Source organism: Dermacentor andersoni, chromosome 7 (genome assembly GCF_023375885.2).
Source record: "Dermacentor andersoni chromosome 7, qqDerAnde1_hic_scaffold, whole genome shotgun sequence".
Lineage (NCBI taxonomy): Eukaryota > Metazoa > Arthropoda > Arachnida > Ixodida > Ixodidae > Dermacentor > Dermacentor andersoni.
This window is the reverse complement of record NC_092820.1, coordinates 158,281,514-158,303,783: the sequence shown is the minus strand read 5'-3', so window position 1 is coordinate 158,303,783 and position 22,270 is coordinate 158,281,514. Positions and strand designations below refer to the sequence as shown.

Below are 22,270 nucleotides of genomic sequence, written 5' to 3'. Positions count from 1 at the left end.
TGAAATTCGCCTCCTACGAGGATTGTGGGAACACACAGATTTTTATATGGGACCCCCATATGTTCGTACGCTTTTGGTCAGGCTTTCGGGTTTTTTTTTTTCGTTAGGCTACCGTCGAATTCTCTATAACGAAGTCCTCGCGGCCCCTCCGAAGTCATTCGTTATACAGGTTACTTCGTTGTAAAGGTCGCGCACTGCACAGCTCGCAATAGAACCGGCACAGTTTATCCTTCGATATACAGGTCATTTCGTTGTAAAGGCAGTCGCTGTAGAAGGCGCTCTTCTATATAGTGTACTAGAGACTGGTACACTACAGCTCGACTGCATATATAGTTTCACGGGCAGGCGTCGTGCGCATATGCATACCTGGTGCGACGAAGTCGGACGCGGTCTCGTCCACGGTGAGCGTTCCCGCGCGGTCCGTACGCGCCACCTGCACCTGGTGCCAGTGGCCGTCGTCCAGGCGGCGTTCGCTGCGCACCTGCGCGGGTGATGTTCGAAAAACCCGCGGTTCGAGTCCCCCGCGCTCTCTCGTCGAAGCGCGCGCGCTTTACCTTGACGGGTCCCGATCCGAGGTCTAGTACGAAGTGCAGGCGGCCCTCGAGCAGCTCCAGAGCGATGAGGTCCCCCTGCGCGCCGCTGGCGTAGAGCAGCAGTCCGTCCGGCTCCACGGTGCGCAGGCGCACGGACAGCGCGCCCGCGGTGCGAGGTTCTTCCCAGCCGGGGAGCGCCTGCAGCAGCCCGCAACACATCTCGAGTTTCGTTTCAGAGAACCGAGAAGAAAAATACGTACAGGCGGCTTAGGCTACCGGCGAAAAGGCAAAGGAAGTCCGACAGGGGGGCCCGCCCGCCCTCTCCCCGACCCCTTTCCTCTTTCCAAAAGAGACAAAACGAAAAGGAACAAAAGCCAATTCATCACCGAAATGACACAACGCTGAGTGTTTAAATTCTCCAAGAAGAGTGCAGAGCTGCAATTTGCAGGGGACAGAACTGGACAGAAGTTTGTGGTGTGTGTGCTTCGACCAACTTTGTCCCTGTGAGCAACAGTGCGTTTATCCAAGCCTGCAAAAAGAAATTGCACTGCACAAAAAAAAAGGAAGAAAGAAGGGAGAGGCGACAGCTTCAAGCACGGGAAGTAATCAAACTGCGCGGAAGTCTTATTATCACTCAGCGGAAATTATCCAAAGAGGTTACCAATTGGGCCATTTTTTATATAGCTATCAAATCCTAATTGATAGCGACGGTTCTTCTGGAGATTTCTTTCTTAACTCAATGTTTTTTATAACTCCGCTTCAATGCCCATTCAGTTAGGCAGCGCTGAGCTGTCGACGCTTACGGAGAGAGGGCGCACCAGACGTTTCAAGCGCTTATATAATGTTGGCGGAGAACAGCGGTTAGGCAAAGAGCGCGCTTCGCAAATCAGTTGCGCGATGCGCACGTGCCCTTTGCGTCAGCGCATTTGCACCAGCGGCACATGTACAACTTCCGAGCACGAAAACGAGCGAAAGAGCTGAATAACGTTATTCGCTTCAAACAAACGAACAAACAGACGACAGACAAACAAACGTGTCTGCTTGTCCCGCGGTCACCAGCAGCCTCGCCGTTCTCACCAAAAACGAGTCTCTCGTGGTAAAGGTGACCGGGTCGGCGGCGTCCACCTCCTGGCACACGAAGTGGATGTTGCCCCGCGCCTGGACCAGCCGGTTGCCCGACCGTGCCAAGTCCACCAGGTCCAGCTGCAGGCTGTCGGCCACCAGCTCGACCTGCGCGGGTGGCACCGACGTCACTTTCTCGCATGTGTGTTTAGTCGGCATGCGCACTCACTCGCCACGAGCACACATTATCGACTCGCTCCACGCTAACTTCACAGACGCGTGACGTGATTCGACGTGAGTACGAGCGGGAGTGAATTCGGTTAACGTATGAGTGCGCAAGAAAAAGAAGAAGTTGGGGGGGTTTTACGTGCCAAAACCGCGCTCTGATTACGAGGCACGCCGTAGTAGGAGTACTCCGGATTAATTATCGACTACCTGGTGCTTTCTACACTGTTTATTTAAATCTTGAGCACACGAGTGTTTTCTTGCGTTTCACCCCCGTCGAAGTGCCGAAGCCGTGACCGGGATCGAACCCGGGACCTCGAGCTTATCGGTCCGACACCATAGCCACTAAGCTATAACGCGGTTGGTAAACGTAACTATACCAACTAAAGTGAGCGAGGTAATTTTGAGTGGACCCGAGTGTGAAGGTAAGTGCGACGTCACCTCGGCGAGCGTGAGATGACGTGAGTGCGTACACCCGTGTGCGAATGGGAGCGAACGCGCGTACGAGGGTGAGAGAGTGCCGCGACGGTAAGTGCAGTAAGTAAAACTCTTGCTTGGGCTAGTTGGTTCATGCTTGAAGTAGTAAAGGCAAGGCGCAGAAGACCAGGACTCGAGAAGAAGAACCGGTCCTGTCTTTTGTGTTCTTCTTCTCGAGTCCTGGTCTTATGCGCCTTGTCTTTACTACTTCAAGTGCAGTAAGTGTGAGTGAAAGTGACCGCGAACGGCATGCGAATGTTGGCCCATATTAGAGGGGGCGGCGATAACGAGTGGGTGAGTGAGTACGTGTAGATTGCCTGCATGCGCAAATATTGGTGAGTGAGCGTTGCGAGTGAGTGTACATAGAACGCTTATTCTGCGCTGGCCTACGAGCATCGCCTGCTTCTTCGCGAGGGGAGAGAAGGAGGGGGTCGAGGGAAGGAAACGCGGCGCACCTTTCGCAGACATCCGACGAAGTTTGGCCTCTTTGGTCCCGGAAGCGGGACGTCGGCGCCGCCCACGAAGAGCGCGCTGCTCGCCAGGAAGGAGAAGGCGCCCGCCGTCGAGCCCCGCTCGGTGTACACGCCGTCCGCCGTGATGGACAACTGCGGTGACCACCGCCGTCAGCTTTTCTTTCTTTTCTTTTTTCTTTAAACTTGTATGCGACAACCTATACAAACTGCGTCCGTGGCCAATTGTTGTCCGTTTCTGGATGACCATGGCGTGCACCCTTCCTTCGACGATTCTCTTCGTGCTAAGTTTATAGTTTAGCCGATCAGACAGTCCACCGTTTCTTGCGGCGAGGAGAACTTAGACCTCATCGCGAAACTATACAGGAGCGCTGCTGTGGTTCCTAACACAAAATGATAAAAAGACTGAACGGCTCTGAGAATAGTTGAAAGTACGTGGCGAAATATTCGTGCATGCGTGTGCGTGCGTCCGGGCGTTGTGTTCTCTCTTTTACGCTCTGTGGAGCTGCTCGCAAGCTTCGAGCCCCGCTATAGAAAACTAAAAACTACGGAGTGGCCAACTCGGAATATTGAGTACAGACATTGAATGTATTTCTTTTGAAAGAGAGTACAATGATTTTCACTGTGGTAATTCAGAGACCATTGCGCGAATGCGGTGCCCACTGCGAAGTTTCTATAGAGATGAAAAAAAAAAAAATCCAAGCCGCAAGAAAATGAGGACAGACAAACCGTATGAACACACACCACAAAGTGCTAACAAATTGGGTTTTAATTGTGACGAGAGCAATCAACAGGAATAATAACCGATGTGCCCGTGAAAGCAAAAGCGCATTGTCGGGAGAACACGCCGCAGGATAAAACTAACCAGGAGAGAAATTTGTTTGTTCATTTCTCCAGCTTGTCCTCGTTTTCTGCACTGTTCTATACCGCAGAACGCCACGTTCAGCCAGTTACTCCGTGTCGCACACTTTTGAAATTTCAAATCTTGTTAGCTGAAATTGCCGCGCAGTGGCGTTCTGCAGACCCCGGCCGGTCGAAGCCTGTCCGGAGCAGTCGACTCCCGTTAACTTTACCGTTACGAGAAAGCAAAGTTAGGTCGAATTATCCGAAAAGTCGAATTATATAAAATGGTGCCAAACTGAACGAATCGAAATCTCTTTTTTTTTATTGCTTGAAGTAGTCTCTTATGACCTTTTGCTTCTTCCTTTTGAATCGCGAATCAATCAGCATGCGGCGATTAGCGCCGCCGGCATGTTTAAACGCTGTCTCAGCCTTGGACTGTCACGTGGCTGACAACGTCATTCTCGGCGAATATCCCACAAACCTGAACGCTGTCGTTGGCGTTGACGAAATCATCAAAAGAGACAGAAAGAAGTAGTGCCGTGCACTGAATTACACGCGCTTTCATGGTTTTAGTAACCGCTTCGCGCATGACGGGGCGCCGGTTACCGTCATTGGGGGCCGAAATACCCGATGCTTTCTTCCGTAGTAAATGCATTGTTTCTTGTGGGAACGTTTCAGTGCGTTCGGAATAAGCGAAAAGTCGAATTAACCGAAATCACACACATAGAGAGAGAGAGAGAGCAATCTCACGTGGTAGAAGCTGGTGGTCTTGGTCATGTGGCGCACCTTGCGGTGTACCACCACGCGGTGCCACTGGTTGTCGTCGAAGCGCACCCTGGCGGGCCGCACGCTCTTCTCGAGCGCGCCGGCGCCCAGCACGACGGAGAGGAGGAGACCCCCGTCGCGCAGCGACAGCTGCATGAAGTCGCCGCCGCGGCCGCTGTGCCACAGCAGGGCGCTCGACTGGCGCGTCTTGAACAGCAGCGTCACCTGGTCCGAGCCGCTGATCACGGGCGACCGGCTCGAGTCGAGCGACAGGAACTCGTGGCCGCGGAAGGTGGCCTCCGAGGGTTGCTTCTCTGCACAGCGCACGCGCGACGAGCGACCGCCCGTTGCTATACTATGCGCAACAAGTGTATCCTTCCTCTTGTTCATTTTGTTGTTGTTGTTGTTGTACAGTATCCAGAACGGTGTTTCTCAAATAGCGGGATCACGTACCCCAAATGTGTCGCGACCCTTTTCCTGGGGTTCATGTAAAGTCCGGCTATATGGCTATCACCGATGACGTCAATGTTTCTTACCAACCTCCGACGTCAAGCTTTAAACTACACACTTCCCCCTTCGCACTCCTTTGTCTATCGGTGCGAGACGACGAAATTTCGCCTGGGAGGTACCCGAAGAAACGCTATCGCATTTAAATCTCGGTCTTCAGGGACTAAACTACATCTCTCTGATTAAAGTGCACGATTAAATCAATATCCTTGTTACAAAGACATTACCGTGCATTTTTGGCAGCTATCTGCTGCGGTTACTGTGTCTTAAATAAATTAACATCTAAAGTTATCCGCGTCATATTGAAAAGCGTAAATTTTCAGAAGGCTTATAAGGATTGGAGAAGCAGGGGAAGAGTCATGGTAGGTCTCTCTCTGGGGTAAAATATTTTACGTTGTTTTATACAGCCCCACAATAGTTCAACAAAGGTGATTCTTCGGCTAGTTGATACGGTTTACTCATTATGGCAAAGCCTTTAGCGCGATCCAAAAAGACAGGGACGCGACAGAGACACAGGACAGCGCTATGGCTACACGCAATAGTGCTTGTCTCTCGCAGGCTCCACCACCTGCTCACCCACCTTGGTCGCAGAAGGACCCTTCGTAGTCCAGGCCCCGACAGTCGCAGACGGGGCCCGTGTCGGTGCTGATGCAGCTGCCGCCATGTTGACACGGGTCGCGCTGCTCGCACGGCTCGTCGCTGCGCAGCCGGACTCCCTTGAAACCTGCGCGTCAGCACCGTGCTAGTTGGTCGCAGACTGGCCCGCCGTGTCCCCCAAAATTTTTTAAGAGTCTTTGTCGTATGCGGAGTTAACTAAGCGCGAGAAGTACCGCGCGTGTCGTTTGCCTTCCTTTAAACCAACGGCGAGTTCCAGGCGGTGCGAGTGCACGTCTGGGTTCGATGTGTGGTGATACGCATAGCTGTAAATTATGCCACCGCGTGTAAAGAAAAAAATACATATGCATAGGCAGCACGCTGACTTGCGACGAAGTCTCGCAGTATACTGACGCGAAGACGGAATGATACACGTGTCGTAATTAAACAGCAACAAAAGTCAATTGGAGACGCTAGGAAATTCTGGAAGTTGGCTTTTCCACACTATTAGGTTGCCCTACGCAAGATGGCCGACGTCTTCCTCGCCGCGCCATTTTGCCGAAAGTGTACAGGCTTTCAAACGATGAGGATGTGGTAAGGAAGATGTACGGTGACGAGATCTGTGGTGGCAAGGAAGATGCACGGTGACAAAGACAGCGGCACAAGCTCGTGTTCCTGCTCCCCCGCCCTATTTCCGACTTCGCAGGGGACGTCCGCCCATTTATGCGTAGGTCAAGTTAAAGCACCCCTCTCCACGCACTCGGTGATATCGCAGCATACCGCGCATCTCCAGTCGTCGTCGTCGGTGCCTCCACATAAAAGAACGCCCGGCTCACCGATGGGCTCCTGTCTCTTGGGCGGCCGGCCGTGCTCGGAGGCGTACACCACGTTGCGCACCGCCCCGCGCAGCCTCGGCTCGAAGAACACCGTGGGCAGCGAGAGGGCGGCCAACTTGGCTCCGTACCACGAAGGCACGCCGCCCACGTACACGAAGCTGTTGCTAGACTCGTTGCCCATGTGCAGGTCGCTGGCGCCCTGGATCACGCCGCTGTCGCTTTGGTCGTCGACGCGTAGCCGCGTCTCCGCCCTGCACGGCGAGCAGTCCACCTTCAGGAAGGGCGCGCGCGTCGCTGTGCCTCGCGCGAAGACGTAACGATGACATTTGCTTCGCAGGTCTCCGACAGTCAATTACACGGCCTTATGTTCGCACTGCGCACGTTCTCTGAGGCCGCTTTTGAGAGTCTGCGAAGATGACCCGTCGTCCTGGTGGTTGCCGAAGGATGTTATGTGAGGAACGGCTTCTTTTTTGTAACGTACAAGTTCAACCGATGTGCTTGACGTTTATGCTCCTTTCATGACGGTACGAGAATTGCTGTGGAGATAGTTACACAAAAGACATAGGCCTAATAGACAAACTAATGACTAAGAAGCTCTAGCCTATCTACGTCAACGCCATCACCTTTGTCTCAACTGCAGGTACATAATATGACTATCTATGCTCTTGCACGTCGGCAGACACAGATACCTTGCATGTCATTAAATAGGTTTATCTCACTCCATGGTCCATGCACGCTTTACCATGGAAACACACTGGCTTGCGAAACAGGGCGTGGAAGAGGGCGTACCCGTTGCGCAGCAGCTCTGCACGATGCCATGCTCCGTCGTGCAGGTTTCGGCCCGCGCTGAGCAGGAAGGGCGCCTCCGACACGGTCCGGCCGCTGCCGTAGCCAAGGCTCAACCGCAGCCTGCGTTGCGAGCACAGCGTTAGAGGGCACTCACAACCTGGAAAGCTCAGACGGTCGAGGGACTGAAGAAAGTTCGTATGGTGGGGTTTCGTAGTTAAGGCGGCGGTACTGAAGTTACGTAGTCTAAGGTGGGCAGAGTTTTAGTCATAGAATGTACACCACCGGTAGTGTCATTGGTTGAGAGACACGCCTTTCGTCAAACCTTACGTTCAGGAGTACAGAAAACTGGTCTATAGTTGATGTAGTTTGATCTCTGGTGTAACTGCGCCACTGAAAGTAAACAAACACAGAAGAAAGTAGACACGTACGGAAAAAAGAACAAGAGCATCGCCACATTCTCTGTCTTCTTTTGCTTTCGCGTGCACGGCGCCATTACGCCATGGACATCGATTCTGTCAAACTTTGGACCACACTAACTATACCGTTGCGACTTCAATCTGGCCCAGTCACGCAGGCAGACAGTCGGGCTTGCAACAAGATGATGCCGTAAAAAGACGTTCACGCTGTGTGATTAGCAGGACACCTGCGGGAGCTATTCTGTAAGAGTCCACCTAGTGGACATGTCCATTTCATCTGCTGTTGAAGTTCCGATTGGCTGGGCTGGTCTGCGTGCCCGCAGCAGTGAGGTGCCGCAGCCAATCAGCACTTCAGCAGCATACGAAATGGACATGTCCACTATGTGGACTCTTACAGAATACCTCCCCTGTTCGGACTGCGAACAACGCGTACAAGCTCTATTATAACGGTATTATATACTGACGGTGTGTCCGCCATATATCTGGCGACGTGCCTGAGCGTTCCCTCGACGAGCTTGAGCTCGACAAAGTCTCCGTGTCCGCCGTCGTCGGCGTACAGCAGCAGCCCACTGGGCTCCTGCGTCTGGAAGTCGAGGCTGAGCGTGGCCTGCGGGCCAGCCTGCCAGCGGCGAAGCTGCGCGTACGAGCTGCTCGATCCCTCCAGCACCACGGCCGACGGGCCCAGGGCGGCCAGGGACGATTCCTGCAGAGTGAACGCGGTGAGTGATTATGGCCAGTTTGCCAGCAACCGCAGTGTCGCATGCCTACGGACGGAAGGGGACGAGCAGTTTTTGAAGTCTCTAGCGCGCACGCGCGCGTACGAACGGTGCGTTCGTGCCAGTGTTTGCCAAGGAGCGTAGATCCTCGTCAGCTACGTTCGTGGGATGCGACGGGAGTCGATAGTGGCTAATTTGTTGCTGTTCGTGAGCAGCTGCTCATATCCATGGAAGCAATAAGCAGTAATTTGGAGGACGCTTAAGCTTCGCCTTTAAGAGTGTAACGCGATAGCATTCAAAGATACATGATTGCTTCTCACGCTCGCCGGCAAGTGCAGCTTATGCAACCGTACTGTTTACCGGGAAACGCTGGCGGCGAACGCTATGCGCGAAGGCGAGCTTTCTGGTAGAAACGCGGCCTCTTGCGTGGGCCGCGGTTGCGCGGAGGCGAGCGCCATCTGGATGGTGTTGTTGCAAGGTACCGAGCCCAGCGCGCCGCCCTATGAATGGTAGAAACGCTGGAAAAGGGGTTTATTTTTTAGTTTCCGCGTAACAGAATTATGTTTTCTCGTATATTCAAATCGCAATCCGAGGCTATCATGTCTGTAAGTTGTGTTTAGGTTGTACTTTACGATCTGTCTGACGCGTCTTCCTTTGAGGAATTCTCCGCGTAACGGCTCTGCGCCACGCGGAGGTCCTGCGCGGTTGTGGTTCGGGATGGTTTTTCGCCAAACGATGTCCGACGCAAGACGCCGACACCGGATTTTTTTGCGACACGGGGTCCTTAACGCTACCGCGTTAAAAAGCTACTGAAGCGCTTGTGTAGGTGCTGAAGCCCTCCCACGCTTTCTGCTCGATCTTCTGTCGCAACAGGCAACTTGCTACACACTCTTGCAGTTTTGCGTCTTGCTCACGTCGAGTTTCGAAACCCACGAGTGGTGACTCTCGCCTTACCAGCGTTCGCGCTTCACGTCAATAGGCACTGAATAAAATAACAAGTCCGGGATTAGAAGCCTCTCCATCCCGCCGCTCCCCGTTGCCTCACTCGTCTCTTAGTTAGACGGCGAAGTACAGGCTGAACCGTCGCAGACTTCGATGCTGTCTCCTAGGAGCTGCCTTCTTTGTCGTCTGGGTCAAGATTGGAACCGGGCGACCTAAGATGGCGGCTGTCCGACGGAGGCGTGGAAATAGCTGTCTGCACGGCGAGATTTCGAACACCCCCAAAGTCACACGCGACATGCTGCGACGTCGCGACAGCAAACTTCGTTTGATTGTGTCCTTTTTCTTTTTTTCGAACAGCGTCCATCGATTGCAGTTTTGTTGGTGATCCAAGTCACGACAAAGGGGAAAAAAAAAAGACGCAATTATGGTGCTTTGCGCCAGTCATTTCTAAGCTTTCTCTCGCAGAGCAAAGACATGTTTTTGATGGACAATCTAGTGGTTTTTCTGAGCACTTTACTCCATGATAGTTCGAGTGTATTTGGTTATGGCAGCGAAACCTCCGCGCTAATAACCTTTGTCGTGTAGTTCACTCAACATTTAAGTGATTAGTACCTCGTGGTTGTGGTTATTATTTTTTTTTCACCTTGACTATTGCTTTACCGCACTCTTGATGGTGACAATATTAAGCCGTTATCTTCGTTTCTGTTGGTGATCACTAGCGGTAATCAATTCTTTTGCTTTTCGTAGCCCTTTTCTGTGCCACACCCACGGTGGGAGAATGCCACACCCTCGAAAGCATTATTGATGTCGCTATCTTCGCTTAACTCTATGAGCTTCTTTTTCTTGTTCGCAGACAGACAGACAGACAGACAGACAGACAGACAGACAGACAGGCATGATTGATTGATTGATTGATTGATTGATTGATTGATTGATTGATTGATTGATTGATAGATAGATAGACAGACAGACAGACAGACAGACAGACAGACAGACAGACAGACAGACAGACAGACAGACAGACAGACAGACAGACAGACAGACAGACAGACAGACAGACAGACAGACAGACAGACAGACAGACAGACAGACAGACAGACAGACAGACAGACAGACAGACAGACAGACAGACAGACAGACAGACAGACAGACAGACAGACAGACAGACAGACAGACAGACAGACAGACAGACAGACAGACAGACAGACAGACAGACAGACAGACAGACAGACAGACAGACAGACAGACAGACAGACAGACAGACAGACAGACAGACAGACAGACAGACAGACAGACAGACAGACAGACAGACAGACAGACAGACAGACAGACAGACAGACAGACAGACAGACAGACAGACAGACAGACAGACAGACAGACAGACAGACAGACAGACAGACAGACAGACAGACAGACAGACAGACAGACAGACAGACAGACAGACAGACAGACAGACAGACAGACAGACAGACAGACAGACAGACAGACAGACAGACAGACAGACAGACAGACAGACAGACAGACAGACAGACAGACAGACAGACAGACAGACAGACAGACAGACAGACAGACAGACAGACAGACAGACAGACAGACAGACAGACAGACAGACAGACAGACAGACAGACAGACAGACAGACAGACAGACAGACAGACAGACAGACAGACAGACAGACAGACAGACAGACAGACAGACAGACAGACAGACAGACAGACAGACAGACAGACAGACAGACAGACAGACAGACAGACAGACAGACAGACAGACAGACAGACAGACAGACAGACAGACAGACAGACAGACAGACAGACAGACAGACAGACAGACAGACAGACAGACAGACAGACAGACAGACAGACAGACAGACAGACAGACAGACAGACAGACAGACAGACAGACAGACAGACAGACAGACAGACAGACAGACAGACAGACAGACAGACAGACAGACAGACAGACAGACAGACAGACAGACAGACAGACAGACAGACAGACAGACAGACAGACAGACAGACAGACAGACAGACAGACAGACAGACAGACAGACAGACAGACAGACAGACAGACAGACAGACAGACAGACAGACAGACAGACAGACAGACAGACAGACAGACAGACAGACAGACAGACAGACAGACAGACAGACAGACAGACAGACAGACAGACAGACAGACAGACAGACAGACAGACAGACAGACAGACAGACAGACAGACAGACAGACAGACAGACAGACAGACAGACAGACAGACAGACAGACAGACAGACAGACAGACAGACAGACAGACAGACAGACAGACAGACAGACAGACAGACAGACAGACAGACAGACAGACAGACAGACAGACAGACAGACAGACAGACAGACAGACAGATAGATAGATAGATAGATAGATAGATAGATAGATAGATAGATAGATATCGCCTCTGTGCGGGAATTTAGTCTTTGTGCACCGAATTGGAGGCCGACCAAGTCGACAGCAAGCATGCAGACATATCAAGCTCACCTGGCCGAGGACGAGAGGCAGCACCGTAGTGGCCAGCAACAGCAGCAGCCACAGCATCGCTCCGGTCTCCGGCCGCACTAGCTGCGCGAGCAGGGTGACGTTAATTATACGCTCTGTTAAACCGCGACCGCATAGTTGGAAAGTGATAACACTGGCACAATCCTGTACATGGCACGGAAGCATATCGAAACTACGCGACATTTTATCTGTAGCAACACATGCCACCGAAGTCCAAGATCGTGCGAGATGTAGTCAAGGGTTGCATGCTCATTCTGAGAGGATAACTCATTTGTTGAGACGGACGCGCACATTACACGTCAGAAGTTTGCATGCCATACGATCATTTTTCGGCAGTTATTATTGTTACGTGTTATCTTATTTACTTAGAATATTGTATGAGGCCCGTTTGGGCATTCCATTGAAACAAAGAGGGATTGAAAAATAAAACAGACGTACGTATGACAACTCGCACATCAGTAAAAATCCATGTGCAGTCCCCACGCGAATGGGCGCTACACTAAACGCCAGCACGGCTCGCGGTAAAAAACTGGGCAAGGCGAGTAGCGAAGAAAAACAACAACATATAAACATAAACGAAGCCGCACAAAATGAAGCTCATTCAGAATATAACACGACAAGCAGTGCACTGAACCAGTTGCTGATTCGGGGGGGGGGGGGGGGGGGGGATGTGGCGGTGAGGGCGGTCGCCGCCGCCACCTCCCCCCTTACCGGTGTCAGTGATCAAATGATTATTTCGATTAAACTGCACGAACTTGATTTACTGTGCAAGAATAAAATAACCTTCAGTAGCTGCAGCACACTGTGTCTCTTACAATAATTTCGCACTCCATCCAGAGCAATTATCAATTTAAGATCGCATTTATTAAGGCACCGATATAAGTACTCACCCATTCTAACAATGACATTACGTTTATTTCCCCCATAATACGTCGAGAGATAGTATTCGTGATTTAGAGACTTAGCGTAACAAATTATGAAGCTTTCTGAAACGTGGTAGCCCGTACGGTCTTATTTCCCAGAATTATTTATTAGCGAGAAAACCGCTTAGAAGAGATGAGTGGAATGACTGTTAACAAAAATTAACTCTGTTTATAATATGGTGGGAATCATGTGACAGCGGTAACTCCATAAAACAAGAAAGGGACTCTACTCTCCCCATTGTCTGACTTCGAGCAACCCCCTTCCTCCTAAATTGTGTGGCTGGATCCGCCACTGCACTGAACATGGGTAAGATATATAAAAAAAAAAGGTATGATATGTGCTGTGCAATTCAGAACAAGGCACAAAACCGAAGTAACAAGGGACTTCTACTTTTAGACTTGAGCAAACAGTTACGCAATCCCCAACGTCCAGTTCACTCGTGCGGATGGACGACCGCCGAACACTGCTGCTGTGCTCACATGGACGTCATTCGAGCACAATTCAATGTGTTCGATGCAGGGAGGATTGCTCGCCGTAAGAACTGTCCCCTAGTAACCCAATTCGCGCATGATGCATCGTAGCACGAAGCTGTGATAACCGGCGGAAGTTGAGGTGTGTCACTGGGATCGAGAGAGAGAGAGAGAGAGAAAGAAGGCAATTGGGGGAATACGGTTCCTCTGGACGGTCGCGAGGTTCGAAACGAAGGACGAAGGTTAAGGCCCGGATTCTGAAACGCTCCTTTCCTAACTAAGGATGCCTCACACGCTGTGAGGCGACCTGGCGTCAATTCTGGAACGTACCTTACTAAGGGGCACTAAGTTAGGGCCTCCTTGGTGCTTCCCCGCGCTTAGGGAGCCGGCATGCTACCTTCATGCGTCCTAACCGCGCTCCTCTACCTGAACGTATGCTTCTCCGCATGACTTTGAACGCGGTACGCTCGGCTAGGGTAGGTGCCGTGCGCAGCCAAGGCCGCGGTAGCCAGCCGCCGTGTACTGACGCCCAGTTTGGTTACGCGGACCGCGTTTTGTGCCATATCTTTTTTGCACTGTGATCTTGTGGAAAGCGAGCGGCGAGAATGACGGCCTTGCAAGACGATAGCTTCGAAAGCTATGCACGGTTTCTTCGACGAGCAAATGAACTCCGTTACGGGACTGTGTACAAGCCTCCACCTTTGACTCTAGCCCGGCGCCTGACTGACAGGCAGAATCCACTGGAATACTACGACGAAGGGGACTTTCTAGCCCGGTATCGTTTTTCCAAGCGAGCTGTTACAGCCATACTGGCAGAGCTGCAACTGCAACTTCGCGTCGACGCACGTGCGGCATGCTGTTATATTCTGTGCACAGCCGCTCCCACGCTTTCGCCTTCGCGTTCAGCGACACAGCATCTGTTTTCCTGCTTTCAATCACATTGCTGTACCTTTGTAGAAGTTCCGTGAACAAGTCCTTTTCTTCTTCCGTAAAATATGCTTTGCCCGGCATGGCAAATACACATACACACACACACACACGAAAGAAAGCGCACGCAAAGAAAGGAAAAAAGCGACGCCTGACCAAACGAACTCAGATGCTGCCATAGTTGCTAGACTGAGATTGCTTTCTTGCCACGCGCATCCTTTTCGAACCATTTTTACGTTATTAACCAAAGAAATGTAATTTATGCCCCAGTATAAAAGTAGAAATGCAATTTTAACAGTCCCGGCACTTTGTCTCGGCAACTCATTACAAATATTTCGCATTTTTTGTGGGTAATCTCGAAACCAGAAGCCTCTAACGTTACACTTCCTTTGGCGAGGCGCTCCTTCCGCAGGGAAGGCGAAAGGAAGCTTTTAGAATTCGCGGTGGCCTTCCGAGGGCGCCTAACGTTTAGGTAGCATGGAGGGCTCCTTGCGGAAGGTAAGGAAACGGTCTAAGGTTAGGAGGATTTCAGAATCCGGCCCTAAGGGTGCGAGGCCTGGGAGCCAGAACGCGCACAATGGGCAGCACGAACAAAAGGTTCAGAGAACTGAGTTACAGAGACAGAACTCGCTTAGTACGACATTTCCGCGGCACTACACTTAAATGTTCCTTGAAGTTCTGTTACTCCGTTGTTTCACTCGACGCGCAAGTAACGATGGTTACTATAGTTAGAATCCAACCGTAGGGACTCCTCTTTGCAGTAGAAGCCCGTGGCATGTTGTAAAGAGCGCTTCACTGCAAGTGTGGTGCATATGTGGCAGAGCACAACTAATTGAATGGTGCAGGCGACGGGTTTGTGGACGTTGTGGCAGTCTTCTTTCTGTACACCCTGCCCGCGACATTATTTCCCTCGGGCTGCGCAAGAGCTTCCTCATTTTCTGCTTGGTACTTCTCATTTCCAAGTTTGAGCATTCTATTTGTGACGCAACTCGGGATCATGCTCGAAGAGAGTGACGTAAGGAGAGAGATCGGTGACAAGGGGGAGACCAGATGAGATGTTAATATTTCCCAGCTTTATATTCCGCCCACGCATCCAAAATGAAACGCCGGCGCAAGACGCCGCCAGCGTACCTCGCCGTTCCGATGCGCTGATTTCTCTTGGGTGCCAGTCGACGACGCTCGCGCAAAGTGAACGCGTCGAGTTCAAAGAAACTCCGTTATTCTGCTGCGTTTATATATATATATATATATATATATATATATATATATATATATATATATATATATATATATATATATATATATATATATATATATATAAAGCTGCAGTCGTGATCCTGCCTGCTCTCAACTTTATTGCTACGTAAGCGACACGTCCTCCTCAATACGTGAAACTGCTTTTGAACAGAGTGGTTGCACCATAATCTCTATAAACGGGCGACGACGCTTCTTTTTTTTTATCACGGCTTTGTGGTAAAAAAAGAAAGTGCGAGAAGAGACCAACACACGCGTTTTTGTAGGATGATGAAAATAGCAGAGAGAGAGAGAGAGAGAGATGTCACGTTCTTGTCACCAATTGCGTAACTCTGGACGCTTTGACGAAGTCGCGACTGTTACGCAACAAAAAGGTCTCCGGAGACCACGTATTCGGTAAGTCGTCCCTGGCCGCGGAGCCGAGCAATTACGGGCGGTAAGTTAAGCGCACCCGTAGCAAATTGACTAGTGACCGCCTCCACAAAAGTGGCCGGTCGGAATCCGGTAGAGTGTGTCTGGCTCACGTACACACGGCCCACGGTTTCTCGTGATTGCTTTCACCGTATAAATGGAACGAGCAAGAGAAACGCAAAGTCTCACAGCCCAGTGGTGTGCCATACAAACCACGGCTGCAGGCAGGCACAGTGTGGATTTCAGGGCGTGGGAGTCGCAGAAGAGCCAGACAGCCGAGTTCTCACGTTTGCACGGATCGCAAAAAAAAAAAAAAAGAAGAGCGAATGAGCTTAGATTGGAACCCGTCTGAAACAGACGAGATCAAGCTTCCCTAAGAAATTGCCAGAGCTGTAGTCATCCATCGCTTGAAAGAGCGCCGACGCGATCCGTTTTGCGTCCCTACGAGATATCTGTAGATGCCTCGCGTATTCATTCAGTGCACCTCGGAAGTTTTTTACCCCTCGTGTGGGAAGGCTGCGGCGCCCGAACTTTGCCCACATAGCGCACAACGCTCGTTTGCGAGTTTGCTGCCGAAAAGCGGCGTGTTCCCCTCGCAAGGGGAGAAAGCTTGGCTCGGCTCAAAGCGACTTGTCGCTGGGCGAGTCGGCGCGGTTTACTGTAAATTTCTTTTTTAACCCGCGTGGAAACGGGCACCACACAGAGGACACGACGCACACAAGCACCGCGCTACCAGCTGTTTAATGTGCACGTATGCGCCATGTCTTGCCATGTCTGTGTAGCGCGCACGAGCGAAACACATTGCCCTGTTCTGGCGTACTGTGCGATTGTGCGTGTCATGTTCTCTGTGTTGTCTGTTTTTTTTTTCGCCGCTGGAGAGAATGTATTGTAAAGCTCCTACTCAGCGCGTGCGGCAACGCTCATTTGTCGACGGCCGCTTCTGTCAGTGACGTTGCACCGCGCCTTGTGTTGGCCTGGCGAGGCGCAACGGCACTTGACATGCACGTACACACCCCTGCTGCAAGAGTGCTCATGACAGTGAACGAGGCACGAGCGATTGCGTTCTGTTGCCTCCGCTTCCTTCTGATGGCTGTCCGCTGTTATGAGATTTGAGCGCGACCATGGTATAATGCCTCGTTCTTTTTTTTTTTTATCGGCATAAACCTCCGCTCGACATTCTTCGCTCGACAGTCACCAAACATTGCGTTCGTCCTCGTGACGTCGCTGCGTCGACGTTTCACAGTGCGCATTCGCATGAACTGCTGCCTGCGTTTCGGGGAAGCTTCGAAACTGTGTAGTCCACGAACGTAGGACACTCCCCTGACGTTGAAGTTGTGATCCGTGCGGTGCATAAACGTAAGGGCATTGCACGAGAATACAAAAAAAAAAAATTGATGAACTTCTGGGGTTTTGCGTGGCGAAACCACGACCTGATTATGAAGCAGCGCCGTAGTGGGAGGCTTCCCGATTAATTTCGACCACCCGAGGTTCTTTAACGTGCACCCAAAGCGTGGTACGCGAGCGTCTTTTTGCATTCCGCCCACATCGGAATGCGGCCGCCGTGGCCGGGATCGAAGTAGCCACCTGGTTCTCAGCAGCGCAACGATTGCAGGTTTCATATAGGATGACATTGCAGACAAATGTGCGCATCGCGTTTAGTTTTATAGCATTTAATGAAACGCTTCGCGAAGGCTTCGCTTCTCATAGATTCCAACATGTGCCTCGGATCTGCATATACTTTTTTTTTCTTGTTCCTCGCATAAAAATCAGAGAGGCGCCAGGAGCTCCTCTTCAAAACGTCACCATGATAGAGCTCCGCATGCACGACGAATGAGGTGAGAGGGAGAAAGAAGCATCAGGATTCCCCCGTGTCCGTGCACCGGCCGAACTGAATGATTGATTGGCCGCTTTATTGACGAATCGATTTCGCCCCTCGTCTCCCCGGCGTCGCGTAGTGTAGTAATGAGCACGCGACGCCTTGCACGCTGCTCCCGCCGCCGGGGCAGCGACGGCACCGCCCCCTTGCGGAGGAGCGAGACGGCCCTTGCGCCGTCCATTTTTTGCAACGCTTCGATCGCAGTCTGCCGCCTGGTTCTTTATGTTCTATGGTGGTCTGCCGCCCGTGTGTCGACGCGCGCGCCCTCGGGCGACAGATTCTTCGGGATGAGGCGGCGCGTACTTCCGAGTCCCGGTGGCCTCGTTTTCAACTCGCGCGGCTGCGTCTGGGCAAAAACCTCGCGCAACGGGAAAAGAGGGGGAGGGGGGAGGGTAGCGGAACTAATTACGAGTGTCCGGCTATGATGCGAATGGCATTATTTTGAGATGAAAATTAATGTGTTGTACACCTAATGGGTCTTTGTTATTTGACGCTACGTGCACTATGTACACTCTATACACTACGTACACTTCATACACTACGTGCGCTTTGTGCGCTACGTACACTCTATACACTACGTACACTTTATACACTACGTGCTCTTTATGCACTACGTGCTCTTTATGCACTACGTACACTTTATACACTACGTACACTTTATACACTACGTGCTCTTTATGCACTACGTACACTTTATACACTACGTACACATTATACACTACGCGTACTTTATGCACTACGTACACTTTATACACTACGTCCACTTTATACGCTACGTGCACTTAATGAATTGACTTTCGCACTCTCACAAGTATAGCTGTTCTTTTTCGAGCTATATCGTACGTTATGCATACTGAAACGAAGGCTTTTATTCTGGCCGAATGACAGAAGCGATTACTATCTACGCGAACCTTATCCAAAATTTCTTCAAGACTTAGGCGTCAGCGCGTAGAACACCGCCGCTCCCGTCAGCGTACCGTGGGCTTCGCGAAAACGGTTAGTCACAACGAAACTTGCCAAGAATGCTATTCGTACTAAAAGAGCTTGCTATACGAGTTTTATGTCCCAAACCTGCACAGTGGGTTTGTGAGATAGGCGCCGTAGTGGAGCATCGACTCCGGCTAAATGTTCGATCACCTCGGTTCTTGCAATCAATGCTTCGGCTGAAACTCCGATGGTTTTTTTTCCGTGTTTTTTTTATTTCACGGTTAAAATAGTCTAGCCTACACCCTTAAATATAGCGTGGGCTAAAGCTTTTTCTTGCAAGTAAGGCGTACCAGCCTACACAATTAACGGAGCATCCTGTGTTTTTAGATATTTTTCTCTCTCTCACCTATCGCATCCCTTTTTCCCTCCCTCAGTGCAGGGTAGCCAAACGGAGATAATATCTGGTTAACCTCCCGGTCTTTCCTTTGCCATTCTCTCTCTCTCTCTCTCTCTGTCAAAAGGGCGAGTGCATAGCGGTTGACATCGAAGAAAGACAAGGTGCTTTCAGGGTGCATTAGTGTATGAATGAGTAAAGATGACGGCGCAATAGACTAGGACGGAAGAAGAACACAAATTACAGCACCGGCATCGGTCCTGCCGTTTGCATTCTTCCGTCCTGTTCTATTGCGTCTGGATCTTTACTCATTCAAGCATGAACCGACTAGCCCAAGCAAGAGTTTTACTTGAACATTAGTGTATACGATGTTATTTGTTGTCTAGACTGCACTACATTTCGGGAACGGCTCACTAATATTTTTTTCTTTGAGTAGTTACACACTCTAAGCGCGCGCAGTTTGAGCGACCGCACCTGGGTCTCATTTCGGCCCTTTCGCGCCAATTATGCATTATTATTGCTCCGTATACGTATAGCTCTACGCCAACTTCGGGCGTCTTTTACGTTTCAATCACCTTCATTTTCACGCTTTTTTTTGTCGTTGTCCTACGTGTGCTAGAATGCCTCCAATTGCCTTACTTTGACGAAAGTGGTCGGAAAGTGGCAGTCATACCCAACTCCCACGAAGTCCAAATTGAAGACCTTGACTTCGACATGTCTTACTGGGCTTCTGAAATCAAAAAAAAGGAAGAGAGGAAGAAAACCCCGTTGGGGCACAGGTATGATCGAGCGTAGAATGTCGTTTCCCTCTTCGCCGGCCAACCAGCCATGCATGGCGCAATGGCCTTTGAATTGCGGGCACGGGCGACACTTCCTCGGGCGTTTCTTCTCGAGGTTGAGGCGCCCAGTCAGTTAAGGAACCCTTCATCTTTTCTCAAGAACTAGTTCTGCTGTACTTTCTTCTTACGTAACCTCGACCCAGTATAGATCCGACACGCGTACAGATGGCAACAAAAGAAAAGTGCTTACACCGAAAAGAAGGAGGGGAGGGGGAAGGGTGAACAAAGTCTTTTAGTGCGACTGTCATCCGCAGGTGCGCGATGCCGGCGGCCATGAAAGCGGTTCAGGCGACGTCGGGAACATTCCCGTGCTGTCTTATACGTGCAAGCCTTCTTGAGGATATTGTTCGAGAACAGATTCGCCAATTGATTTGTTGTACCGCCGATTGTGCAATTCGGATGGCGTTTGCAGCTACATATACCGCAGCATAGACTTCATAGACTGCTGCTAGCGGAATGTTCCAGATCAGCCGCCATGGCCACAAGTAGCACTGGCTAACACTCCCGGGGTCCATATCTCTACACGTATATGGGCAAATGCTCAATAAAGTTGATCGGAGAACAAGCCGTCGCCGTGGCTCCATTGGCACAGAGCAGCGCACGCGTAATGCGGCCGATGTGGATTCGCTTTCCCTCCGGGGGCAGGTAGTCTTTTCGTCCATTATCAGTTTACACGTTTCAGTTTAAAACAACAAGTTCCGCTATGCTTTCCCTTATTCCGTGCTTTCCTTGACTTCGCGCGGTTGTGAGCAACAAAATATCAAAGGTGCAGGTTGTTGCGCTGATGCGTTTACTACTACGCGGCCGAATCACCTTTATTTTTTCTGCGTTAAAAAAAGACCGTTGATCAAGTAGGTCGAGTGCTTTCGTCAAAACGGGTCTGTGTGACGTGTAACGAGGGCGGATCGTTAGGAGGTGTTCTGGACCTGGTCACGCCACTCGCGGTCACTGAAACGCGGGTTGACGGGGCTTGACTGACCCGAGCCTCGTTTTCGATGTGGACATTGAGAGGTAGGCGTGCTCCTAGCTGGGTGAGAGGAGATGCCGATTCGGCCTGGTAACTCGTATACCGTATGAATTCTTTATACAATACATATTCGAAGGTTGCGGCAGAACAAGAGAGAGCTGATAGTATTAGGCGTAGCGATCTAATAGCTTCGAGAATAATGGCTAGCCGGGCTTGTTGGTACGAACACATTCTTTAGCAAACAGCCCGAATAACGGGACACATAAAAGAGGCACACGACACCGCGTTATAAATCTATGGGCACTTTGCTGAGCTGAACTGCGATAGGCGAAAGCCTATCTATGACTGCCTCTGTTGCTGTTGTCTGGACTGTTCTGCGAACGGACGCCGCCGTGGCCGCGAGCATGGGATGCAATCAGAGCCATATGATTAATCACCGCTTTCCTGCGTCCACCACGGACTGTGCACGGACACTCATGAGTCACTAAAGGCCTTAGCAGCGTCGACAGAGTGGAAGTAACGGAAATGCCTCGGGGTAGCGGACGCAAATGCAGGAGCGACGGCGCTGAATCCAGCCGTGCGGTCACGCCAAAAGTTCACGCGCCCTTATTTGCACGCGTCGCTTCAGCTATATTCTGCAACAGGGTCCAGGAATCGCTCCGCCGTGCTTACTGACGAAATATAGCGTTCAGCTGGCACGAACAGTGGATCGCCCTTTCGTTGTTCCCTGGCCTTTCTTCGTGACCGTTCACTTGGTTGGAAACGTCCGAAGACACCCGCCGTTGTTCCTTGCTTAGTGGCTATGGCGTTGGCCGCATTTCGATGGGGGCGAAATGCAGAAGCGCCCGTGTGCCGTGGTTTGGGTACACGCTAAACAATCCCAGGTGGTCGAAATTCTCTGCTAAGGCGTGACACCCGCCTCTCCCACCCCACACGCGCGCGCACACACACAGACGCACGCACGCACACGCGCACACACACACGCACACACGCGCGCGCTCGCACACACACACGCCCACACACGCACGCACGCACACGCGTGCGCGCGCGCGTAAGGAGAAAGACAGCACAGCACGCGTATACGCCAAGTGAACTTTGTGGAAGTAATGAGAACCTTTGTTAAGGTTAACCAGCTCAAGGGCCTGCGTAGAGGCACTGGCATTTTGGACGCTCTCCTTCAGCGACGTGTTGGCGTGCTGTGGTGGAAAGGAAGCAATGAGACCGAAGGTCACGCATGGCTGGTCGATCAGCGCGCGTGACTGCCGAGAACGTGACCCCTTCCCTCCCCCTCCACTCGCCGCCCGTATCGCTGCAACCGCGCATTGCGGTAATGCCGCAGATCCGCCAACTTCTGGAGTATAGACAAGTTCGAAGGGCGCAAACCCGGACCTAAAGAGTTCTCTTTTCGTTAGTTCGTGTTACTGGTATCTCGTTTTCACCAGCGGTATCCACAGCGTGTGCACGAACTAAACGAAATTAACCAGCCGGCATCGATCCCGATACATAATGTAAAACGAGACTTTAGGAAAAAACTGAACATATCAGGCGATGTTGTTAATGTAATCTCAAGATGAAGTATTT

At 51.1% G+C, this 22,270-nt stretch overlaps 1 protein-coding gene across 1 annotated transcript in view; it reads right to left on the bottom strand.

Annotated features, from left to right (window-relative positions):
* The window catches only part of Nrx-1 (Neurexin 1), a 42,214-nt gene that overhangs the window by 15,475 nt on the left and 4,469 nt on the right, over positions 1 to 22,270 (bottom strand). The window contains exons 2-11 of the mRNA XM_050180630.3: positions 11,683 to 11,763; positions 8,012 to 8,220; positions 7,102 to 7,221; positions 6,313 to 6,563; positions 5,463 to 5,606; positions 4,361 to 4,689; positions 2,753 to 2,902; positions 1,611 to 1,763; positions 555 to 731; positions 367 to 481 (exon numbers count right to left, since the gene is read on the bottom strand). Of these exons, the coding sequence (XP_050036587.1) occupies positions 367 to 481; positions 555 to 731; positions 1,611 to 1,763; positions 2,753 to 2,902; positions 4,361 to 4,689; positions 5,463 to 5,606; positions 6,313 to 6,563; positions 7,102 to 7,221; positions 8,012 to 8,220; positions 11,683 to 11,763 (1,729 nt within the window). The remainder of the gene's footprint in view (positions 1 to 366; positions 482 to 554; positions 732 to 1,610; positions 1,764 to 2,752; positions 2,903 to 4,360; positions 4,690 to 5,462; positions 5,607 to 6,312; positions 6,564 to 7,101; positions 7,222 to 8,011; positions 8,221 to 11,682; positions 11,764 to 22,270) is intronic.